Raw genomic sequence first — 20,602 nt, 5'->3', positions numbered from 1 at the left:
GAGGAGGCGGATGGGGCGGGCCGCTGCGAACGCCCGCGCCGCCTCCGGGGGCCTCGACGCCAAGCGCCGCGCGAGGCCACCCGCCTCCTCGGCCCCGGCCGGGCGCTCACCGCGCGCCTCGCCCCACGCTCGCGCCGCGGGGGCTGAGGCGGGCGCCCCGGGCCCGGTGTGCGTCCGGCGCAGGCGGCGCGCGGGAGGCCTAAGTCGCCCGCTCGGGGGCGGCCCCGCCCTTCAGCGGCGTCGCACGTGCGCCGGCCGCTGAGGAAGGACCCCGGGAGGCGGGGCCTGCGAGCGGCTCTGCTGGGAGCCCGGGTCGGGCTCTGCGGCGCTGCCCTTCCAGCTGCAGCTGGGCCTGGACGCCGCCGCGCCCCTGCCCGCGAGGGGATGCGGCTCCCGGAACGTAAGGCGGCCGCGCTCGTGGCGTGTGTGTGTGTGTGTGTGTGTGTGTGTGTGTGTGTGTGTGTGTGTGTGTGTGTGCGTGCGTGTGTGCCGGACGCCCGGGGCCGCCGCTGCCTTCAAGCCTTCCCGGGCTCCCGAGGCTCCGCCCCCCGACGAGCCCCTCCCTTCCAGGGGTGAGAGGGGCGGGGGTGCAGGGCGCCGGCCGGGGGCCCGGGGCTCGCGAGCTCCGCTGGGCGCTTCGCTGGTTGCAGCATTGCTGCTTTTGCACGCGCGTTTGAACCTCTTGTCGCCAGTGTAGCGCGTTGGGCGGGGGTGATTCGGCTGGACAATTTTTTGAAATCTCTCCTCCCTCTGACGTCTCGTTTCAGGAACCTGGAGTCATCAGTGCCGGTTATCTGTTGGGTTTTTTTTTGTTTTTTTTTTTACCCAAAGGAGGTAATTATTAATCTTGTTTCCGAAAAGCGGCTGGAGACTGGGTGAATTGTAACAACGTTCTAGGTCTGTTACTGTGATTGGCCACCTATATTCGCTCAAATACATGTTGTTCCCACCTGCCTACCTCTTTGAAATTCCAAAGGGGAGGGGAGAAAACCCAGGACTGAACGATTTGTGTGTGTGCCTATGATTTATTTTCTAAGAAAGTATGCGTAACTTTTCTAATTGTCTAATATTCACCCGTTGTAATTGTTTTCTCGAACTTCTCATGAGTTAAATACTTATGCCTTCCAATTCCTAGATATTTAGACATTGAAATTTTTGCTTTCTCCAAATTGGTTGAATTCAGTACTTGTTTGTCAGTAAATATTGATAGATCAGTGAAATCGGAGAAGGATGTTGCCAAAAACTGTAGCAGTATAGGAGTCGGAGATGAGGCTCAGTAAAAGAGCCCTGGCATAGTATTTATTTTCTATCTGGTTTCCATCTCTGATACCACAAAAATAATAGGAAATAGTTAAAAACTATATCAGAAAAATTTAGAATCAATCCTCCGAAGCTAATGACAGGTCTGAGTTCATTCTTTGAGGGAATTTGGGAATAAAAATAATTGCTACTGTAATTTGAAATGAGGACATTTTAATTTTCAGTATGAAATCTGTGCTAATACAATTAATTTTCCTTAATGACGAAGGGTAGGTGCACAAATACGTCTTTTTTTTCCTCTTCTATATTCTCTAATGCCGCTGAGAGTTTTTTTGTTTGTGTTTGTTTGCTGGTTTTGGACCATGCTCAGCAGTGTCAGGGCTTATTCCTGGCTATTTGCTCAGGGGACTATAAGTCACTGTGGATTGAAGGTGGTTGGCTCTATGCAAGGCAAGCACCCTACCCACTATACTGTTGCTCTGGTCCCTATACCATTGAGTTTTGATTTAAACAAACAGAAAAAGCCTAAACAGATTGAGCTCATGCTTTGCATGCAGGAGACCCAGACTGGATTCCCCATAAGGTTTTCTGAGCCCTGTCAGTAGCTGTTCTTGATCCCAGAGTAGTGCCTGAGGGCTACAGTGTGTGATCCAGAATCCAAACAATAGCAAAGAGAAACATTCATCTATAGTACTGCAAATAATATGACAGTTGCAGTCATTAGAAGTTAAATTTCCTTTAGCATTTTGATTTTTTTATCTTTTTTTTATTAGTGAAACACCATGACATAAATTTTTGTTACAGACATAAATTTTTGTGCTTGGGTTTCAGTTATACTCAAGTACCCATCCTCCCCCACCACGGGTCCTAGCATCCCCACCCCCCCACCCCCCTGGCAGGGTATTCCCCCTTGTTCTCTCTCTCTTCTTTTGGGTACTGTGTTTTGCAAGAGAGGCATTGAGTGGCAATCATGTTTGGTCTATAGACTACTTTTAGCATGTCTCTCCCACCCTGGGAGGGTCCTCACAACACCCTTTGGTGCTCTCTTCTCTATCTGAGCTTCCTTTTCACCTAGCACGTGTGGCTGGCCTTCAAGTTATGGAGCAAAATTTCTGGTACTAATCTCAGCCATTCCTGGGTGTTAGTCTCCCGTTTTGTTGCTTTATGTTCCCCAGATGAATGCAATCTTTCTATGTCTATCCCTCTCTTTCTGACTCATTTCGCTTAGCATGATACTTTCCATGTTGTACCACTTGTATGTGAATTTCATGACTTCATCTTTTCTAACAGCTACATAGTACTCCATTGTGTAAATGTACCAAAGTTTCTTTAACCAGTCATCTGTTCTTGGGCACTCAGGTTTTTTCCAGATTCTGGCTGTTGTAAAGAGTGCTAGCATTTTGATTTTTGCTTCATTTTGTTTGCTATTTTCTTATATTCTTGAGCCTTACGCTATTGATAACTGGTGTACATCAATTGCCATACTCTGTTTAGTTTTAATTTGAAATTTTCTTCTTTTTGCCCTAGGAGAATTATACTTTAATGTAATATAGGTTGTATACTATGGATGGGAACTGTTAAAGTTTATGATGTCAGAAACTTCTCTTAGACCAAAGCTGTCTTCTACAAAGGTATGATACATTCAAATGGTCATATAATAATTGCCTAAAAGGAGCTATAAACCCTCACATGTTCTTAATGATTTCTTAGTGCTGTCGAACTAATTATTTCTAGTCTCTGTTATGGTTGATCTTAAACTGTCTAATAAAGGGCCAGACTGATAGTGTAGCAAGTAGGGTGCTTACCTTGCCTGCAGCCCACCTGCCTACCGGCTTTAATCTGTAGTGCCGCATACTGTTTCTGAGCCCCGCCAGGAGTGATCCTTGAGCACCACTGGGTGTGGTGCACTGTCTCTTCCCAGTTCCCCCCCCCCACACACACCCACTCACCAAAAACAGATACCTAAGAAATTGCGAAACACTTGTATACTGCCAGCACATCCTTCACTTTGGAAGATTATTTGCGTTTCCAGTTTCAGTGTTGAAATAAATGAAAGCAGAGAAATGAAAAAGGACAAATACATGATTTGGACCTGGTGTTGGAACCCAGTTCTTAGCAAAGCTAAAGCAGTAGAATAGGGTGGTCGTCGGCCAGTGCTGGGTGTGACTCCTGACTCTGCTCAGAGATCATTCCTGCAGGGCTTAGGAGACCATATGCGGTGTTGGGGGATCAAACAGGTTGGCTGTTTGCAAGTGTTTTACCCATTGTATTAGATTTTTTGGCCCCTATGTTTACATCTATGTTTATATATTACTAATTGAGTTTTGCAGTTAACTCAGAGTCCAGATTTTTGTAAAAAAATTTTTTTGAATGTTTAAAATGCAGATCAAAATTGCTATAGAAGGTTTAGTATAATAGATAATTTTTATGTATTGTTGAAAATAGAGGGAAAAGACTAAATGAGTTTTATTGATTGCTGTCTTTTGAAGAGAAAGAAATGAATAAGGTGGATATAATTTAATGTGTTCCCAGTTGTCTTTATTTCTCTTTCCACTGCTAATAATAATTTTCATCCTCTGTCCTTTAAAAGAGATGGACCCAGGGAGATAGCTGCTAAGGCTGGAGTGTGTGCTTTGAATACTGGGACTCCTAGTTGGATACTTGACACCACAAGCATCCCTGGATTAGTCGCTCCAGCACTGCCAGTTGTGACCAGAAAACCACAAGAAGGGAGGGAAGGAGGGAGAGAGGGGAAGAGAAGGAGATAGGGAAGAGAGAGAGGAGCGAGAAGAGGTACAGAGAGGAAGAGAGAGAGCTAACTTGCTTCTTCCAAGCCTCTTTTTTTAGCTCTGGGTTCTTTTTCTTCCAAAGAGAAGCACTGCACTGCACTGTCCTCCCTTGTTCATCAATTTGCTCAAGCAGGCACCAGTAATATCTCACAACAAATTGTGAGACTTGTTACTGTGTTTGGCATATCAAATACATCACGGGGAGCTTGCCAGGTTTTGCCGTGTGGGCAAGATACTCTTGGTAGCTTGCCGGGCTCTCCGAGAGGGGTGGAGGAATCGCACAGGGGTCAGCCATGTCGGCTGTGTGCAAGGCAAATGCCTTACCTGCTGTGCTATCGCTCCAGCCCCCAAAGAGGAACATTTTTAAATAAATTCTCATAGTTACCGATGAATTTTTATTTTATTTTTTTTGGGGGGGGGAGTCACACCTGGCAGTGCACAGGAGTTACTCCTGGTGGTGCTCAGGGTACCATGTGGGATGCTGGGAATCGAACCCAGGTCGGCCACGTGCAAGGCAAACACCCTCCCCGCTGTGCTGTCGCTCCAGCCCCTAGGTGAATATTTTTACAGGGAAATAGGATCTTGTTTCTCTTTGTTAACCAGGCAAGAAATTTCCCAAGCCCAAGAATTAATGTAGATTTTTGTAGATTTTTTTTTTTTTTTTGGTATTGGGGTGGATTTGGGGCCACACCTGTCTGGTGTTCAGGGGCTTTGTGGTTTTGCTCAGGAACTACTCCTCGCTGATCTGGGGGTGTGCAGACACAACCTGTATGTGATGCTAAGAACCTGATTGACCGCATGCAAAACAAGGGCCTTAATCCCTGTACTGTCGGTCTGAACTTAACTGCTAAAACCGTAAGAAAATGCATCTTAAAGCTGAAGAGAGAGTACAGGCGTAAAGAAACTTGCCTTGCATGTGCCTGTTTAGTCCTGAGCACAGAGCCAGCACTGGCTTCTAAACACTGCCAGATGAAGAAAATTTATTTTTAAAAAATTCTCGTCATTGGGGCTGGAGATGTAGCTCAGCAGAAGAACACATGCATTGCTCAGGGACCATATGGGATGCTGGGGATCGAACTGGGTCGTCCACATGCAAACAGGTGCTTTACCCACTCTATTATCTCTCTGGCCTTGAGACCCTGGGTTTCATTCCAAGCATCATATAACACTCTGACCCAGTATTAGAATTCTCACATCTTTACAAAGTCTTAAAAATTAGAGGATTTACTCAGATATGTAGGAAATGCTTCTTAGATTATAAATGTATTAACCTGGTCAAGGTAGGGGTTTTACTTTTTTTAGTATGTGGCTAGCTGATATTTTATGTATTGGTTTTGCTTTCTTGAGGGCAGATAATCTGATACTTATAATTTATTACAATAGATGAGTTTTTTTTTTCTTTTTCTTTCTGGGTCACACCTGGTGATGCTCAGGGGTTACTCCTGGCAGTGCTCGGGGAACCATATGAGATGCTAGGAATCAAACTTGGGTCTGCCGCCTGCAAGGCAAACGCCCTGCCCTCTGTGCTATTGCTCCAGCCCCTCCAACAGATGAGGTTTTTGGGGGTTTTGTGTGTGTGTGTGTGTGTGTGTGTGTGTGTGTGTGTGTGCGTGCGTGCTGCCGAGGTCTCCCTCAAGCACGGGTGTCAAGGACTCTTGAGAGTTGTAGTCATCTCCAATAGATGAGTTTTTAACAGAATGATTTTACTTGGGAAGATTGCAATTATTTAAAAGAATTAAGTTTGTATTCTATATTTCTTTACATGGCATTTACCATTACTCTGGTCAGATGGATTTCCGAGTTTTTTATTTTAAATATTGCAAATATATTTAATGAGCAGGGAGCTGAGTTAGGTCTCCAGCACCTTATGATCCCCCAAAGCACCACTGTGGGAATAGTCCCCCTCACAACAGCAATGAAGATACCTGAGGATGGGTTATGCTCTAGGCAAATAGTTTAGGTCATAGAATGCAAAGGATTTGCAAATGTGCACCTAGGAGAGAATAGATGACATATCTGCTAGCTACAAATGCCAGACAAGTATAGAATAAGAATGTTTCGGATCTTTTCAGATGGAGGGGCAGGATGGGCAAAAATAGAACAGGAAGGGTGCCTGCTGCTTAACTAGGTGAAGTATGCCCCAGTCTCTGTTCTTTACCTGTTGAATGTTGGTGTCCTAACTAACTGTCCTTAATGTCTCTGTGAACTTAAAACCCAGGCTTACCTCTTGGGAGCTGTGGGGTGGTCGGCTTATATTGAATATTGTATTGAATAAATGGCCTGCCTTGCTATGAGCTCAATGATGGCTTTTAGGTGACTTAAAGCTTGGATAGTCTGTGTGTGTTTGTCTCCGTATGTTTGTTTCATTCTCTGTGATTTTTTTTTTTTTGGGACGGCAGTTGAAGGTGCCAATCTGATTGGCATTAGACACCACTAGAAACATCCCCTGAGCACAGAGCCAGGAATTGGCTCCAAAGCACTGCCAGTATGGCCCCAAAACCTAAGATACTGCAAATGAAAGAATTTATTCTTATAGAGTACAATATATAAAAGTAATTCATTAATGTTGGGAGTAAATACAAAAAAATAAAATGTTATTTCCATGTTTGTTTTTCAGGTAACAGATTGGGTAGATCCATCATTTGATGATTTTTCGGTGAATGCAAGTCTCTCTACCATCATTACCACATCAGTTGGTGTGAATAACTCAAATCGTAGAAGAAAAAATTTTCCTTCCACATTAAGAAATGGTAGATGTCCACCTGGAAAAAGAGGAAAATTATCTTCCTCAGAACAGACTTTTCTAGAAAATTCAAAAGAGTGCCTACCTGACAATGAACCATGGGTGGATAAATACAGACCAGAAACTCAGGTATTCAATACCATGTAAATGAATCTACATAATTTGATTTCAGGGAGAAGGATGTGTGTTCTCAGATTATTACTCGTAAAAATCAGTCTAAAGGACAAAACCCAAATCATTTAGGTCCTCCCTAACCCCCACTCAGATTTTTTCTATAGTTATTCTAAGTCTATGCCATTAGCCATTAGTTATCTGTCTTGGTTTAATTTAACCCCCAAAGAAAATTGTTCTGTTTATTTTTGTAATTTCAGTGCCTGATCAAATAAGTACCTTCTCCAGATATATTTTTTTAAAAAAGGCTGGGGCGGGGGGGGACTGGAAAGATTGTACAGGGGTTAAGGCACTTGCCTTGCATCTGGCCAATTCCATTTTGATACCCAGCACCATATTTGGTCTCCCTACTACTGCCAGGAGTGATCCCTGAGCACAAAGCCAAGAGTTAAGCTCTTAACAGAGCTGGGTGTGCCCCAAACATTCCTGCCCCCCCGCCCATTTTTTTTAATTAAAAATTTATGATTGGGAATCTGTCCAAATTTTCATGTTAACTTAATGATAAAATTTTTCCTGACCAATATTAAGTAATTCGGGGGCGGTTGCTGGAGCAAGAGCACAGTGGGTAAGGCGTTTACCTTGCATGCGGCCAACCGGGGTTCGATTCCCAGCATCCTATATGGTCCCCTGAGCACTGCCAGGAGTAATTGCTGAGTGTAGAGCTGGGAGTAACCCCTGTGCATCGCTGGTTGGGTCCCAAAAAGGAAAAAAAAAAGAAATTAGGGGGTTGGGCTATAGTACAGAGGGTAAGGTGTTTTCTTTGCACCCGGCCAGCCTGGGTTCAATTCCCAGCATCCCATACGGTCCCCCAAGCACTGCCAGAACTAATTCCTGATTGCAGAGCCAGGAGTAACCACTGTGCATCTCCGGGTGTAACACAAAAAGAAAAAAAAATAGTATAATCAGAAGGACTTTTAAAATTATAGTTCATATTTTTACCTAACATATTTTATGTTAGTTTTTGCTGATTCACCAGAAGTTCTTGGGTTAATATGTTTTATTTTAATCTTGAATTGTTTAGCATGAACTTGCTGTGCATAAAAAGAAAATCGAAGAAGTTGAAAATTGGTTAAAAACTGAAATCTTGGAAAGGCACCTCAAACAGGTAACTGAATTGATGTATTTTAAGATGTTTACTATCAAATGTTACAATTATACTGTAAAAATTTAAAGTTAAACCTCTACAAAGAAAGAAGAAACTTTTTTTATTTGTATTTTTCCTTTTCAAATCTTATCAACATAAAACACAATAAGTCAGTTAGGGAGTTAGTGTATTTACATTAGCTTATCTCAAATCGAAACAAGCAGGCAAATTACATGGTAGTTTTTGAACTAAATGTGTCCTAAAGCAGTCATCATTGGTTTTCTTTCACTTTCTGATTCTACAGTTACCTTTAGCCCACAGGGTAGAATATTCTTTCTCTTTAAACTTTTATTTTGAGATCCTTTGAACATAATGGGAAGAAAGAATACTAAATGAATATTTATAGATTCATAAGATTGTCTTTTTTTGGGGGGGGCTCACACCCAACGATGCACAGGGGTTTACTTCTGGCTCTGCACTCAGGAATTACTTCTGGCAGTGCTCGGGGGACCATATGGGATGCTGGGAATCCCGGGTTGGCCGCATGCAAGGCACATGCCCTACCCGCTGTGTTATCACTCCAACCCTCATAAGATCTTCTTTACATCCTCCCCCTCCCAGTTAAGTATCTGAAAATAAATGTGTTTTTGTCAGACTTGAAGAGTGTTTGATACACTTTGCTTACCTTTTTGTTGTTGTGTGATTAAGTCTTAACTGCACTTGTTCATGGTCCCTGCAAAAATCTCCCTAACAGTGGTAATCACTTTCTGGTTATGTTCTTGCACATTTTGGTTATGATGCTCACCAGCACGGTTCCACAGGTGATAAGGGCAAATCTGGCAACACTGCTTCTGGAATCACAGGGACCCAACAAAGATCATTGTGTGGGTGAAGGGTAAATGTGGAAAACCAGTGGTGACAAAAATATATATATTTACACACACATACACATACACACACACACACAATCCTCCAAAGAGAGGTTTGTTAATTAAGATTAAATTTTAAGTGGTTTTTTTTTTTGTTTTTTTTTTTTTGTTTTTTGTTTTGCTTTTTGGGTCACACCCAGTGATGCACAGGGATTACTCCTGGTTCATGCACTCAGGAATTACTCCTGGCCATGCTTGGGGGACCATATGGGATGCTGGGAATTAAACCCGGGTCAGGCCATATGTAAGGCAAACGCCCTACCTGCTGTGTTATCACTCCAACCCCAAATTTTAAGGTTTTGTTTTTTTTTCTTTTTGGGTCACACCCAACGATGCACTGGGGTTACTCCTGGCTCTGCACTCAGGAATCACTCCTGGCGGTGATCAGAGACCATGTGGGATGCTGGGAATCGAACCTGGGGCGGCTGCGTGCAAGGCAAACACTCTACCCGCTGTGCTATCGCTCCAGCCCCATTAAGTTTTAAAAAATAAATTTTATAAGTTTATGTAACCTATAAAAATCTACTTGTTTCAAATGCTTTCTTTTTTTAAGCTTTTCTGTCTGTAAGTAGTCCTCTGGAGAGATAAAATACAAAAATTGAGAATTTACAGTTCATGAAATAAATTGTTCTTATTTTATCTAAAGCTGGATTGCAACATTGTTAAATTTAGGTTGCTTATAAGAGATATTCGGTTTAGGAAGAAAGTTCAGGTACAGTATTAGAGCATTTTGATTACTTTCTGGAGGAAGGGGGTGGGGGCTGTTGTGGTTCTACCTGGCAGTGCTTTGGGCTTGTTCTGGCTCTGTGCCCAGAGATCATTTTTGTCAGTGCTAAGAGGACCACATGGGGTACTGGGGATTGAACTGGGGTCAGCCATTTACAGTGCAAGTGTTTTTACTGCTCTGGTATTTCTCCCATCCACTTCTTTGATTTTTGACTATGTGTTTGGTTGCAGCGTGGCTCTATTTTATTAGTAACGGGTCCTCCTGGATGTGGAAAAACAGCCACTATAAAAATACTCTCAAAGGAGTATGGTATTCAAGTTCAAGAATGGATTAATCCAGTTTTACCAGACTTCCAAAAAGATGATTTCAATGAGATGTTTAATCCTGGTAAGGTTTTGTGTGAAAATGGTAGGAATAGTGGGAGAAGTCTGTGTCGTGGTGGTTAACACATAGACATCTTGTCTCTATCCTTAAGGTTCTTGAATTCTTGTTGGATATAATTTTTTAAGATGTCAGTCTTTTTTTTCAGGGGTCCACACTTGGCTCTTTTCAGTACAAAGGGTGGGGAGGGAGGCTGACCATGAGATGCTGGGTATTAAACCCAGGACCCCCACATGCAAAGCATGTACTCTCGCCCTTGGAGCCATCTCCCTGGCTGAGAGGAAGGTACATATTGCCACTCCTTTTCTTGGTTGACCTCCAGTTGCTATATCAAGTCAGAGTCATGATCTAATGAAATTTACTTGAAAGCATTTCTTCCTCTTCCTGAAAATTTTCAGTTGTAGTAGGAGGAAGAAAATGGTGTCCCTAGTAGAGAGTATATGATTCTTTGAGTATCAAGTTTTGTTCCTCAACTGTTTTGTTAGATTAAAAACCTTATTTGCACTGTTCATACACTTTTTTTCTGACTCTGCTTCGGAAGTCAGTAAATAAAATCTTTTAACTGTAAATCAAAAAGTAAGGCAAAGGCTCTCTTTGGAAATAGACGACCTTCCAGACAAAGATCCAGAGCCCAGAGAGATATTAAAGTGCTTTCCTTGCATTTAGCCAACCCTCATTGGATTCCTGGTACCACATTTGGTCCCCTGAGCACATACCAAAGAGCCCTGAGAATTAACCAGGTTTGGTCGCAATACTCCTGACCCTCAACAAAAAGATACAGTAGCAATAATGGTAACAATTCAAAGATGTAAACTGGGGAACTAAACATACATGCTTATTATATTAATTCAATGCAGTCATGTGTGTGTGTGTGTGTGCGCACACGCGCGTCTGTGTGTCCCTGTCCGTGTCTCCCAAGCATATTTGCTTATTAATGCTTATTATATTACTTCAATGCAGTCTCGTGTGTGTGTGTGTGTGTGTGTGTGTGTGTGTGTGTGTGTGTGTGTTCCTGTCTCCCAAGCATACATGCTTATTACTTCAATTCTGTCTTTTTGGGTGTATGTGTGTGTGCGTATGTGTCTCCCAAGCATACATGCTTATTATATTACTTCAGTGCAGTCTTTTTTGGGGGATGGGGGTTGGGTGTCTGTCTCCCAAGCAATGCCTAAGACATCCAGGGGCCACTTGGCCAGCTGGTGGCCTGCGGGTCAGTTTTAGGGCTAAGAATACATTGCTACTTGGGCTTTGTGCCTTATGGCCATACTTGGTGATGGATGAAAGACCCTGTGTTACTGGGTTAGAAACCAGCTCGGCCCTCAGTCATTTTTAACTGCCTGTTTTATTATTACTCTAGGTAATTAACCAGGGCAGGTAGAATCTTCTGGCTACTCCGACTTTTGCTTTTGTTATTTCCCATTTGGCAGCCAAACTGGCAGTGCTCCGGGGCTGCTCCACGCTCTGCTCTCAGTCGCTCCCAGCAGTGTCAGGAACCAGACCTGGGCCCATTATATCCAAAGCATGCACTAATCCCTTTGAGCTTCCTCTCTGGAAGCTTCCTCTCTTAAGACAGGCAGGAGTAACAGTTTCTCTCGGAAGACAGTTTTATTTAATGATTTTCCATCTCACCCCCAAGCCCTTCCCTTCATTGTTCTTGATGTTGCTATTGGGCTGACACATACTCGGCTGTGGTGTCCAGTGGGACTTGCACACTTGGTTTTGGTACATGCTGAGGTTTGGTGCCCTTCAGCTGCAGAGCTAAGACATCAGTTTGCCAAGGGTTGCGTTCTTTAGTGGAAATACACCTGCTGCAGGGGCTAGAGTGATGGTGGATAGTGCCGCAAGCACCGCCAGGAGTAATTCCTGAGTGCATGAGCCAGGAGTAACCCCTGAGCGTCGCCGGGTGTGACCCAAAAAGAAAAAAAAAAGAACACCTGCTACACTTGTTCTGGGGATCATGGGAATTGTTGCAGAGTCCACACATCACATGTGCATGGCCAGAGTTCGTACTTTCCATCACACTTTTTGGTGGGGAGCGTGGGCCAGAGGGTTGTGGCATCATATCCAGCTTTTCTCAAAGCTAGCTGCTGGTCCTGTGCTAAGGGATCCCTCCTAGCAGTGCCAGGGACCAAAACAGGGTCAGCCACATAAACAACAAGTACCTTAGCTCCGATTCTCCCTCTCTGGCTCACGGTCACAGTTTTATTTTATTTTACTTGTGCCCACTGGGAACCAAGGTCCTTTGTAATAGTGCTTAGACATACCCCACTACAGTATGGCTAGAAATCACAAAACATGGTAATACTGTGTTTTGAATGTGATAGTAGGGCTGGAGCGATAGCACAGCGGTAGGGCATTTGCCTTACAAGCAGCCAACATGGCCAACCCAAGTTCGATTCCTCCGCCCCTCTCGGAGAGCCCGGCAAGCTACCGAGAGTATCTCGCCCGCATGGCAGAGCCTGGCAAGCTCCCCGTGATGTATTCAGTATGCCAAACACAGTAACAACAAGTCTCACGATGGAGATGTTACTGGGCCCGCTTGAGCAAATCGATGAACAACGGGAGGACCCTGACCGTGAATTTGGTAGCACCAGGGATTCAGACTTGCAACCATAATAGTTTTGATGATTTTAATCTTTAGGGTCGGGGAGGGGGTTGTCGGGGAGGAGAGGAGAGGAGAAGAGAGAGGAGAGAGGAGAGGAGAGAGAGTAGGGCCACACCTGGACGTTTAGGCTGCTGATACTCTGGCAGTTATTGGCAACCATATGAATACTGAACTGGGATCAGACGCATGCCTCAAGTCCTGCACTATCCCTCTGGTCCTGAAGGTTTTACTTTAATATAGAGTATTCCTCAGAGTCCAATCAGTAGGCTCAATGCTCCCATTGCTTGTGTTTGTGCACGTATGTAAGTTTTGGGGCCACACCTGGCAGTGCTTGGTGCTTATTTTTGGCTTTGCACGCAGAAATCACTCTTCTTGATGGGACTTGGACCATATGGGACGCTGGGCTCAAACCCGGGTTAGCTGCGTTTAAGGCAAGCACCCTACCTCTCGTACTATTTCTCCAGCTCCAGCTTATGCTCTGTTGAGTGTATAACTTATGGTTCTCCGATCCTTTGCTCTTCAAGAATATTTACTACTTTCAGCAGTCACTTTTGACAGTATAGCAAGTCTATTTGTAAGTAGTCTTTTATATAAAACATTTCTTCATATAAAACTCCCCAAGCCAGGGAGAGCTCAGTGTTAGGGGGTGCATTTATTATGCTTACTCTTGACTCCAAAGCATCTCTAGGAGTGGTCCTGGTTGTCAGTATTATTCATGTACTCCCAACTGCCCTATGTCACCAAACCTAAGCATTAAGCCATCTGATTTGGCTGGCCAAATATCCCCTGGGCCCCTTGAGCATTGCTCAGTAGTGTGTGTGTGTGTGTGTGTGTGTGTGTGTGTGTGTGTGATATGTGTGATATATATTGTATACTTATAAATGCACACATAACTTTTCATGTTCTCATTAGTTCGCTAACTCATTTGTTTTTCACTTTTTGGGTCACACCCAGTGATGCTTAGGGGTTACCCCTGACTCTGCACTCAGGAATTACTCCTAGCAATGCTCAGGGGACCATATAGGATGCCAGGGATTGAACCCAGGTTGGCTGCATGCAAGACAAATGCCCTACCAGCTGTACTATTGCTTCAGCCCACTAACTCGTTTTTGATATTTAACGATTGTTGGAAATAATCATTTGTAATGTAACCCATTTGGAGAATTTCCATTCTGTAGACAGAACCTGAAAGATTTTTATCAGTTATATTACCATTGTACTGATAGTTGTGTCGCCTTATAATAGCTGAAGTCCTTTAGCACCATGTTAGATTATTGTTGTAGAGAATTTACTGTGGTCCATGGTGACTATTGTTTTTGCCAGTGACTGTCCTGAGGCCACAGAGGTAGCACAAGTGATAGAGCACAAGCCTGGCATGTACATAGACCTGCGTTCCATTCCACACATCACTATGAATGACCCCTATATTTAAAATAACTGAAAGTAATTTTATTTTAAGTTTGAACCATTTCTTGGTTTAGAAGACAATCTATAGTATTGTAAACTACTTCTCAAGTATGTAAATATTTATGTATTATGTATATTTTATGCATACATATATATAAAATTTGTGAAAATAAAAGTGTGAAATATCTTTCCTTTTAGAATCAAGCTTTCATATGTTTTCGTATCAGTCTCAGATAGCAGTTTTTAAAGAGTTTCTTCTAAGAGCAACCAAGTACAACAAACTACAAATGCTTGGAGATGACCTAAGAACTGAAAAGAAGATAATTCTGGTTGAAGTAAGAAAGACTTTTGAAATCCTGTTCTAATAATTGAGTAAAGAGTTGCATGATACATTATGTAATAATATCTTTTTCCATAGTATTAATAATGGCAAAATAAAATTTATGTATTTTTTACATTTTTGGGTCACACCCAGCAGTGCTCAGGGCTTACTCCTGGCTCTGCACTCAGGAATTACTCCCAGAGGTGCATGGGGGAACGAAATGGGATGTCGGGGATCGAACCTGGGTCTGCTGCATGAAAGGCAAACGCCTACCTGTTGTGCTATCACTCCAGCCCCATAAAATATCTTCGGTGGCAGAAATGTAAAATCTTTTTCAGTAAATTTGACAAGGCGAGATATAGTGAACTTTAAATTTTAATGGCTTAAGTACAACAGAATGAAGCAAATATTTTTAAAATGCTGTCTAAAATCCTATGTCATAGAGTGATTTAATAAAATTTGACCTGAAAATTTCAGCTTCCGCTGACACGTATTAACTATAACTATCAACTATTTAGTGTTTCCCTATAAGATTCTGGTTATAGTATATTATTTTGGTATGATTTTTTGTATTAATAAATATGAATGTCAAAATAAGTTTTTGTGGGACTAAAACTAAACTCATGTTTATCCTGTGTCTTTATTAGGATTTACCTAATCAGTTTTATCGAGATTCTCATACTTTACATGAAGTTCTAAGGTGAGTTTCAGTAAAAATTTTCTGAACCTCCCAATTAAATGTGAATTGCTTAAGTTTCAGTGCGACTTTGCTTTATTTTAGGAAGTATGTACAGATCGGTCGGTGTCCTCTAGTATTCATCATTTCTGACAGTGTGACTGGGGATAGTACTCAGAGGTTGCTGTTTCCCAAGGAAATACAAGAAGAGTGTAGTATTTCAAATATTAGGTAAAAAAGAAATTTTTGCTCTTAATTTTCACATATGAAGTATGTGTTTTAAATAGCAATTTTGGTGACATTCTTTGAAATTTTTACAGTTTCAATCCTGTGGCTCCAACAATTATGATGAAAGTTCTGAGTCGAATAATGACAAGAGAAACTAATAAGGTAAGTCTTCTTATAATTGATTCATTGGAATCTTGCATTTGCAATTATAGAAAGCCCGACTTAGTTTATGTATAATAGCTGAAATATTGTGTGGATATGGTCGATGGTGCTGAATCCTTTGCGGAACCTGGCTTGCTCGCATGGTTGTCCTTCATCTAGTGTTCTGCCAATCCTATTTAGGATGACTCGAGTGAACAACTTGTAGATGACAGACAATAGGCAGATCGGGCGATAGTTGCCAATGTCATGGATGTCTCCCTTCTTGAACAGTAGTACGGTCCTGCTGGTTTTCCATTGGGACGGAACCTTGCATTCAGACAGGTAGCGAGTGAAGAGCCGAGCCAGCTTATTGATGAGTACTGGTGGCGGGTTCTTCAGGTGTTCAGGTCTGACCTTGTCTGGGCCGGGTGCTTTACTGACAAAATGGCGTGTCGGATTTTGGAAGGGAGAACATCAGGAACGACATATCCATCCTGAGGAATTTGGTGTGTCGGCAAGTGGACATGGCTATCGAAGAGATTTGAGTAGAAGTCATGGATAATCTTCTCCATTGCCGTTCTGGAGGATTGATGGATCCATCAGGACGTCGGAGGGCAGTCATCTTGGTCTTGTAGTTGGCGAAGGACAGGCGGGCGTTACGAATACTTTTCCCAGCTTCTGCCGCATCTACCAGTACTTCTGCTCTTCTCTCTTTGAGGTCTTCTTTGATCGCATCTCTGCATTGCTTTGCGAGCTTGGAGGTTCGCTTGCGGTTGCATGAGGCATGCGCCAAACCACGTTGGCGAATAAGCTCAAGCTCATTGAGTTTTCTCGTGAGTTCAAGATGCCGCTCCGTCTAACGTTCATTGATTTAAAGAAGGCTTTTGATTCTGTTGAGACGGAAGCGGTCATGGAAGCCCTAGCCAATCAGGGCATTCAAGCCCAATACATCAGGATCCTCCGTGAGCTGTATTGCGGATTCACTACCAGGATCTCACCATTCTACAAAGAAGTGATCGTTGATGTCAAGAGAGGGGTGCGGCAGGGTGATACCATTTCACCGAAACTCTTCAGTGCCACCCTCGAGAGCATCATGCGAGGACTGGAATGGGAAGGAATGGGAGTGAAGATAGATGGTCGGCAACTACACCACCTCCGCTTTGCTGATGACATTGTTTTAATAACACCAAACATTAGCCAAGCAGCACAAATGCTGGCCGACTTCGAGCGTGAGTGTGGAAAGGTCAGTCTACAGCTGAATCTTACGAAGACAATGTTTATGAGAAACAGCCTTGTTCCTGATGCCCCATTCGCTCTCAACAGAACGACCATCTCCGAATGCAACAGCTTTGTGTACCTAGGTCGAGAAGTCAACATGACAAATGACCTGGCACCCGAGCTGCGCAGGAGGAAGAGAGTGGCTTGGAACAAGAGCCTCGAAGAAATAGCTAAGAGGACGAAGAACCTCCAGCTCCGGGCACATCTCTTTGATTCCTCTGTTTTTCCTGCATTAACATATGCCTCAGAGACCTGGGCCCTACGCAAACAAGATGAGAACGCCATTCAGGTCTCCCAAAGAAGAATTGAAAGAGCTATGCTTGGAATATCACATTTCACTCAAATGAGAGAAAGAATCCGGAGTTCCGACATCGTCGACGATCAAGAATCAGGGACGCTGTCTCATTTGCCAAGGTGTCAAAAATCAGATGGGCTGGTCACGTAATGAGATTTAAAGACGACCGTTGGACTAGAGCTGTTACCAAATGGATTCCACGGGATGTCAAAAGACCGCATGGCCGCCCACCTAGCAGATGGTCAGACTTCTTCATCAAGATCATGAACGATCAGTTTGAGGCCCCTCTTGTTCCTGGAGCGAACAGACGCCATTGGGCTACACTAGCACGCGACAGGGACAAATGGAGATGTTACTGGCGCCTGCTCGAGCAAATCGACGATTAACAGGAAGTCAAGTGATCAAGTGAAACTGAAATATGTAAGAAACTCGAGTTCCCATTGATAGGTGATTAAAGAAGATACAATGTATACAATAGAAGCTATTAAGCTGTTCAAGGGAGATGAAACTTCACTGTCTTTCAGCCAGATAGAAGGACCTTTTTTTGTTTGTTTTTGAACCACACTCATCGATGCTTAGGGCTTACTCCTGGCTCTGTGCTTAGGTATCACTCCTGGAAGGTGCACGGGACTTCATGGGGTGCCAGGGATTGAACCTGGGTCGGCCCCAGGCAGGACAAACACCCTACCCGCTGTACTATCGCTCCAGCCCCAAATAGAAACTTGAGGAAACTGCTAAGTAGAGTGAGTCAGAAGGACTAAAGACAGAACCAGGTGTGTGACTCAGTGCTTATATATGAGAGGCCTTGTATTCCATCCCCAGGGCTGAAAGGAAGTGGGGGCGGGGAGATGAAAAGATTTGTCTTTTGGATCTTTGATTTCACCTTTGTGTACAGTATAAGGATATAAAGTTGAGAGATTGGGCCCAGGGGATGGCTCATTGGTCAGGAAGCTCTTGCTTTGCATGCATGAGGCTGTGATTTCAATCTCAAGTGTAAGTATGTAGAGCATGGTTTACCAGCTCTGCTGTCTGGGATCCTTGATACCAAGTTAAGAGAGATCACTGAACCATCACATCCAAGGCTCCCGTCATATGTGACCCTCAGTCACGGCGCCAGCAGTGGAAAGAAGGAAAGGGGTGGGAGGATGTATGCAGACACAGAAATTGCATCAGCAAAACGAAATCAAACCACTGGACCTTGATGATCGAATAGAACTGAAGTTATGTGAGGAGTTAAAAAAAATAAGATATAATATTCCGGAGTGATAGTACAGCAGGTAGGGTGTTTGCCTTGCACGCAACCAAATTGGTTCAGTCTCTGGTTCAATCCCATATGGTCCTCTCAGCACTGCCAGGAGTGATGCCTGAGCAGTGTTGAGTATGACCCTAAAAGAAAAAATAAATAAATGTAGCCCCAAGTTGTTATTAAATGTCCCCTGTGCATGGAACCAGGAATAACCTAAAAACAAGACCAGAACAGAGCAAAAGTAGCAATGGGAACAAAACAGTAAGAAATGTCCTTGCTTAAAATATAATCAGATAGCGGTGATGGTGATAATGAAATATAAATCTCTGTAGATGTCCCTGAAGATAGATACCGAACAGAGATAAATACAGGAGTAGGTCATCTTAAGATTTAGAATAATTTATGAGTTAATGTTGAATGGGGGAACTCGTTCTTCAATACAATATTTATAAAATATGCAGGGGATTATTGAAAAAAAAACATTCTGAGTCACTGGAATGCTCTGAACTTACCTTTCTGTTGAACTGGGTCTCACAGGGCCTATAATCAAAAACAAAGTCTTTTGTTGACCTGATTAGTATAAATTATATCTTCTTTGTTTGGGGGCCATACCCAGTGGTGCTCTGGGCTTCCTCCTGGCTCTGTGCTCAGGGATCAGTCTCGGGGCCTCAATGGACCATACGGGGTCCTTGGGATTGAACCCAGTTCTACCATGTGCAAGGCAAGTGCCCTTCCCACTGAGCTATTGCTCCCGTCCCTATAAAGTATAGCTTGTCTAATCTTTTTGCTTGTTTTAAAATAGTATATGTGTATGGGAAAATCGTTTTGAAATAAAATACAGCAAAATCTTCCTTTTGGAAGCCAGTGGTAGAGCACATGCGTTGAAGCCTTGGGACCAGACCAAGACGTGCTGGGGCAGGCTTGCTGCAGCATGCTGCTGGGCATTCGCTGTATCCGTAGGCCTCCAGGTTGTGGCCTTTGTTTGTCTTCTGCATTTTGTTTTTGTGCCATATCTGGCATTGCATAGGGGGCTGTTCCTGACCCCATGCTTGGGGTCCTTCTCCTGGCGCTCAGGGGACCATGTGATACAGGGGATTGTATATGGGCCTCCCACATGTAAAGCATGTGCTACAGCCTTTATCTCCCATGGTCTTTTTTAAGGGCATGGGAGATAAAGCACTTACTCCTGACTCTGGGGTAAGCCCTCTGTGACTTCCTTTTTTTTTTTTTCAAAAAATTTTTAAAGAGTGTGTGTGTGTGTGTTTGCTCTGGAGTCACATTTCTGGCCCTTTTATTTCTTTATTTTGGGTCATAGGTGGGGAGGGCATACTCAGCTGCTCAGGGGACTATATGCAGTGCTGGGTTTCAAACCAGAGTCCCAGCTATAGCCGCATTCTAGGCAAGCACCGTGACCTTTACATTATCTCTCTCGCCCTAATTTTAAATGTAACTTCACTGTCGTTATGGTCTGAGGGTCTTACTAGGTCAGTGTCCGATATTAAACCTGGGCTTCCTCCAGGGAGGCAGTCACCCCGACTCTTTGAGCGATCCTCTCAGCCCCTATTATCAGTCAACTATTCTCTGGCCTCTTAAGTACATTAGTCATCATCAACCCAGTTTTGATGGCTGTTTCCTTTTTTATTTTATATTCTGATAAAAAACATAAAATTTATCATTTTTTTTTAGTGTGAGGTATAATTGACATGTAATGCCATGTAAGTTCAAAGTTTGTATATTGCAAAATGATTATCATCGAAGCCTTAGTTGATTCGATCCCCAGCACCCCAGATGGTTGCTCGAGTAGCACTAGGAGTGATTCCTGAGTGCAGTGCCAGGAGTAATCCCCGCGCATCACGAGGTATAATCCAAAAACAAACAAACAGAAAAAGGCATTAGTTAATACCTTCATCATCTCACATAATTACTTTCTTACTTTTTTATTTTTCACTCTGTAAGTTTTCCCTTAAACTATGTTAAGTCATTAACATTTGGATCCTTTACAGGCAGACTGATATTTAACATAGAGCTTTCTTAACAGTCACGTTTGTTTTATAGTTAAATTCTTAGATGCTTCCATTCACTTGTTGGGGATTAGGTCTTTTAGAAAACATTGTTTCCTTGTTTTAATTTTAATTTTCTAATTTTAGAATGGAGGTAAAATTATTGTCCCGGATAAAACATCTCTAGAATTGCTCTGTCAAGGATGTTCTGGTGATATCAGGAGTGCAATAAACAGTCTCCAGTTTTCTTCAAAAGGTAACTCTGGGAGGTGGGGATAGGACTCAGCAGTAGATTGTACTGCTTGTCTGAGGCCCTGGAT

At 43.2% G+C, this 20,602-nt stretch overlaps 1 protein-coding gene across 1 annotated transcript in view; it reads left to right on the top strand.

Moving 5' to 3' along the window:
- Nucleotides 1–2,785: 2,785 nt before the first annotated feature.
- Nucleotides 2,786–20,602, top strand: part of RAD17 (RAD17 checkpoint clamp loader component) — a 34,779-nt gene continuing 16,962 nt past the window's right edge. The window contains exons 1-9 of the mRNA XM_056112503.1: nt 2,786–2,891; nt 6,667–6,921; nt 7,985–8,068; nt 9,934–10,090; nt 14,295–14,431; nt 15,066–15,118; nt 15,200–15,325; nt 15,415–15,484; nt 20,430–20,538. Coding sequence (XP_055968478.1) covers nt 2,847–2,891; nt 6,667–6,921; nt 7,985–8,068; nt 9,934–10,090; nt 14,295–14,431; nt 15,066–15,118; nt 15,200–15,325; nt 15,415–15,484; nt 20,430–20,538 — 1,036 coding nt within the window. The 5' untranslated portion in view covers nt 2,786–2,846. The remainder of the gene's footprint in view (nt 2,892–6,666; nt 6,922–7,984; nt 8,069–9,933; nt 10,091–14,294; nt 14,432–15,065; nt 15,119–15,199; nt 15,326–15,414; nt 15,485–20,429; nt 20,539–20,602) is intronic.

The sequence above is a fragment of the Sorex fumeus genome, unplaced genomic scaffold (assembly GCF_029834395.1).
Source record: "Sorex fumeus unplaced genomic scaffold, SorFum_2.1 ptg000018l, whole genome shotgun sequence".
NCBI lineage: Eukaryota > Metazoa > Chordata > Mammalia > Eulipotyphla > Soricidae > Sorex > Sorex fumeus.
This window is presented reverse-complemented; position numbering and strand designations above follow the sequence as displayed.